Source organism: Panicum virgatum, chromosome 2N (genome assembly GCF_016808335.1).
Source record: "Panicum virgatum strain AP13 chromosome 2N, P.virgatum_v5, whole genome shotgun sequence".
In the NCBI taxonomy this organism is placed as follows: Eukaryota; Viridiplantae; Streptophyta; class Magnoliopsida; order Poales; family Poaceae; genus Panicum; species Panicum virgatum.
The window spans coordinates 6,020,552-6,025,441 of record NC_053146.1 but is presented as its reverse complement, the minus strand read 5'-3'; the positions used below and the strand labels follow the sequence as shown (position 1 = coordinate 6,025,441).

The 4,890-nt window shown below is 49.4% G+C and overlaps 1 protein-coding gene across 1 annotated transcript; it reads right to left on the bottom strand.

The window, feature by feature from the left end:
• Positions 1 to 3,313: 3,313 nt before the first annotated feature.
• On the bottom strand, positions 3,314 to 4,276 carry LOC120662303 (two-component response regulator ORR32-like). Its single transcript, XM_039941481.1, has 3 exons — positions 4,162 to 4,276; positions 3,738 to 3,896; positions 3,314 to 3,636 (listed from the first exon to the last, which is right to left on the bottom strand). The coding sequence occupies exons 1-3, from the start codon at positions 4,274 to 4,276 to the stop codon at positions 3,314 to 3,316; spliced, it is 597 nt and encodes a 198-aa protein (XP_039797415.1).
• Between the last annotated feature and the right edge of the window lie 614 nt (positions 4,277 to 4,890).

Sequence of the window (4,890 nt, the reverse complement as noted above, 5' to 3'; positions counted from 1 at the left end):
AAAAACCAAACTTTCGTGATAGTTGAAAGAGGTAAAACAGATTTTTTTCCTAGATGAGAACTCTTAATGGGCTGGGCTTCGTTAGGACCCAACTTGGTCCAATATCTCTCTCACTGCGCCATGGACGATGTTTTTCTTTTGTCACCAATGGACGGTGTTTTTCTTTTTCTTTTTTTTTTTGATAAGAACACTATCCAATATTTGGTTGCCCAGATTATAGTGTGTTCCGGATATTTCAAAAAAAATATGATCTTTCCGAAATACAGTGAATAACATATCATACGTACACTCATGATATATGCATGTCTCACCTCTATAAGCACAGGTAAAAAGGGATCTATTTGTTGGAGCTTCTAGGCAGTTTTTTTAGCGTGAAAACAAGCGGTGAACTTCTCGTGCAGCTTTCGGAAAATCAAAAACTTTAGTTAGGAAAGGTAAAAGCTCAGAAAAGTTGAATTTACATGGAAAACTGAAAAGCTTAGTTTCCTAAGTTTTTTATAGCTTTTTAAGTTAAAAAAGTTAAAAAGCATTGTCTAAACACTATTATTGGTTTTTCAGAACTGTACCCTAAATCACATATTGAGATTGACACTATGTTTCACATTAAATCTGAACAAAATTGTTTTTTAAATTTACAGAGTGTAAAGCTATTAATCGGTTCTTTGTGTCCAACTTCCCAATGGGACTATGCTAGGGAGGGTTGGCACTGCACTCACAAGTTGCATCCAACATCTTGCCAAATGCCAAGGCCAACTTTATTTGCACTTGAATGGCTGCCATAGTGTTTTCAGAAACACCATGGACTCAATCGCAAAAATAACTCAAAAAGGTTGCTTCAGAAATATCGAATCAAAAAAAGAAAACTAAACCAGTTTATTATATGGCTGGTAACATTAACGAAACGATTAAACAGGTCTAAAGAACTTAACAACATCTTCCGGCAAACGCACGAACAGTTCAGATTTCAGATGCAGGGTAATTGCATTATCATCATCATCACACTGTCGAAAGCTGGTCTTTATTTCCGAGAAGGAACTCAGTCTTCCTCTCTCACTTATTACCTTCTTGTCTACTTCTACGAAGCATCGCGTTGCCGCCCTTCAAGAACTACTCGCGGGCATCGTTCTTGTTCTTGTTCTTGTGTTGCGGGGACATGAAATCTTCCATCTCGAAGGTCCAGACGTCAAACGGAATGTCAATGTCATTCAGGTCAATGACATCCTCGCCGCTACCACTAGTTGAGCTTGAGCCACCAAGCTGGGCGTCTAGGTGGACGTCGTCGAACTCGAAAATGGGGCCGTGCAGGTCACCAAGAAGAGCATCAAGGATGCCGTCCTCGTCCTCATGCTGATCAGAAGCAAACATTGCCTCCACGAGACCACCTTCTCCTTCCTCGCCGTTAAGCGAGGTCGCCGCAGCATCATGGGCGGCGGCGGCGGCGCCGCCACTAGTTGAGCCACCCAGCTGGGCGTCGTCGAACTCGGACATGGGAACGCGCAGGTCACCAAGAAGAGCATCAAGATGGAACGAGGTGTTGTCCTCGTACTGATCAGCAGAAGCGTTGTCGAGATCCTGATCGGGCGCCATGAACGGTGGAGCCTTGCTGCTGGCACCATCCGGCGCCGCGTCGAAATCCTGAGGCGCCATGGATGATGCAGCGACTGTGCTGCTAATTTCACCTCCTGAGATTAGCCCATTCAGATCCGAAACCATGGCGAGAATCTGCGCATCAGGCGCGGCGAGTGACGATGACGATCCGCCGCTGACGTCGAAGTCGTTGTTGAGCAATCCAGCCAGCATCGCCACCTTGTCTGATGCATCGCCGTCGTGCTGGGGCGGCACTCCTGCCTCTGTAGCGGCTGCAGCTGAAGCTCCAGCAGCCATGCCGCCGGTGAATGGACCATCGCCGGCCGCCACCGCTGCGACCATGTCTTGCTGCATCACAGGCGGCGGCGGCGGCGGGCCCTGCTGTGTCTGGGTGCCACCGCGGGAGACCTGCGGCTCGTACGTGGCAGCGGAGGCGGCGGCGGCCATGGTTGTTGCTGCCGCCGGTGCCGCCATGCTGCCAAACACGACATTGTTCGCCGCCGGTGGAAATGCTGGTGGTGCAGATGCGTACACCGGAAGCGGCGGCGCTGATGGGGCAGGCGCTGTTGGTGATGCGTACACAGGAGGCGGCGGCGGTGCCGGGGCGGCAGCGTTGCTGCTCGGGCCGGCAAAGTCGGAGAAGAACTTGGGGTTGTAGGGTGGCACGTTGAGGGTCCGCAGGACTGACTCCACGAACAGATCAGACGACGGCCGTGGGTGCCAGTGCCGGGGCTGCCGGCCACTCACCATTCCTTTGTCAGGTTGCGGGAGCTGCTTGAACGCTTCACCGCTGCTCTTCTTGGCTTTCTTGCCTCGGCCGTGTTTCTGCTGTGCAGGCTACAAAAGAAGTAAATATAATTGAGTGATTTATTGATTTTCTTTAAGTTTTTTTTGCTAACAGTAGATTACTGAAGAATTTCTGAAAACTAGACAATGTTGTACAATAACAAGTAACTACATACATCTGCCTTATATAGTTATGCATGAAAGTTTAAGATCAAGCACGAACTACGTGGATAAAAACCTTTTCAAATATAGGGGATGAAAGTTGTCGTGATAAGTTGTGAGACTGACCCTACATCCTCTGGTTAAAAACAAAGATGCTTTCAAGATGTTTTCTGACCGATGCAAGTATTCTAAACAAAACTTTGACCGGTCAATTCCAGACTGGATATAGTACACCATCCTCTAAATATGGCATAAGATTAGTTACTACATGAACCAAGAGTGCACTACATTCATTAACTATAATACGAGACAAGCTAGCTAGAGATAGTCTTGCATATAGTCTTGCGTCACTAGACTCGTCAAGAGATTATTACCATAGAGACATGCATGTATGCACATAATGTACATATATATGATTCGGTAGCAGTAAATTAAATTAAGAGTAACGTATGATGGAGGCTCTACACTCTACGTGTCCAGAATATGTAATGAGAAGAAGTTACTGCTGCTACATTCTAGAAACTTTTGCAGTAACCATCACAACACCGTATTCATTCCAAAGTGTACCACTACTGTAAAAATAGGCAAACGGTAGAGAATTGAATCAGGATGTCAAATTGAATTGGCACCTCTCGCTGGTTATTAGCCACGTTTTCCTTCTCCTTTCCCTTGTCTGAGTGGCCTCCTGCTCAATGGACAAACAGAAGAAATAAGTTAAAAGTAATAATAAGCATAGTAACTGCATGATGACAAGCCTTAACAATCAGTTAAAAGTAATCTAACCTCCGGCGGGTTGGCTGCTGCCGGCGCCGCCCTTCCTCTTCCGGGCCGCTCTTGCCCTCACGACCTTGTAGTGGACGCGGCCCTCGTCCTCCCCTCCGGCGCCCACGCCGGCCTCCAAGTGGACGGCGCCGCCGCGCTTGCCGCCGCCGCTCGCCTTGGTCTCCAGGCCGCACTTGCGCCACGCGATGACGGTCCACAGCCGGGTGCGCACCTCGTCGCCGTCCAGCGGCTTCTGGATGACGTAGGCCCCCCGCGCCTCCAGCGTGCGCAGCAGCTCCTCGGCCTCGTCGCCGGCGGCCTGGTGGTCCGGCGGGAGGACTGCCGCCGAAGCATAAACGACAACAATTAATACACATGTATCCTGCAGTCCTGATCAGATCTCATGCATGTAGCTGCTTGTTATTACGACGACGACTCACAGTAGATGACGGGGATGAGCAGGTCGGCCTCGACGATGGCGCGGAAGTTGAAGCCGCAGGCGGCGGCCCTGGCGGCGTGGGCGAGGACGACGTCGAAGCCTTTGAGCTTGCCGGTGGTGAGGGACCTGAGGGCATACGCGACGGTGCTGCAGGTCACCACTGCGAGCGTGACACGAAGAGGCAGAGCCAGTGAGATGCATGCATCCCATGCATGATGTCAGGGCAAAATAATTTTTCGTTAGAAAACAACCGCAAGATATTGAAAAAAATTAGTCCAAACAAGATATAACTTTCCAGAAACAAAAACTTAATTACATGCCAAAACTCAAAATCTTTGCAAAAAAAAAACACATGTTTACACAGATGATTCGTAGAGAAAAAGAAGCAGTGTCAGGTCGAGTTAGTGGCAGAGTGCACGTAGTACCTTCGAAGTTCAGGGCGGAGAGCGTCGCGGTAGCCGATTTCAGGAACTTGGCGTCGTCGTCGACGAGCAAGGCCCGGATCCCATTGGGGAACATGGCGGCCATGTCGGCGTCCATGGCGACGACGGCTCACGGATGTCTCTGACCAAGACGACGAGTGTGATGGGTGACTGATGAGAGGGAGGGGGCTGAGGGCGAGGCTGTATTTATAGGCCCGGGATCCTGCAATGCACGGGCGCTTAGCGTTTAATTTGGCTGGAGACGGCGAGGCTGCAGGGGCTGGTCTGCACACACATCTCTCTTAGTCTTAGTGCCTGCAACCATTCTATATCTAGTGTTATCTCTTTGGTTGACTGAAAACATCTGCCACCTACCTGTTTTGGCTGGTCTCAGATCCTGTGCAGCCCAGAGAGTGTTCAGTGACTGGTTCTTCCTAACTTGACCTATTCTTTCTTCCTAATAGTGCCGTAGGCGGCGTGGCCATTGTATTAATAACTTGAGCATCCGATTTAGCGGTGGCGCAGCATGGTGAGATACAACAAGGGCGCTGCGGCGTCAAGGGGCGAATCCAAAAATATATAAGCGGGCTCGGTAGTGATAAATGAGTTATTATTGGGGCTAAAAATTATCTTTTTCTTATAATATATGGTGACAATCTTGTGTACACTGGCAAAGTTCTCCCATGCCCCCACCCCACCCCCACCGCCCGCTCGCGCTCGTTGCACCTCCCT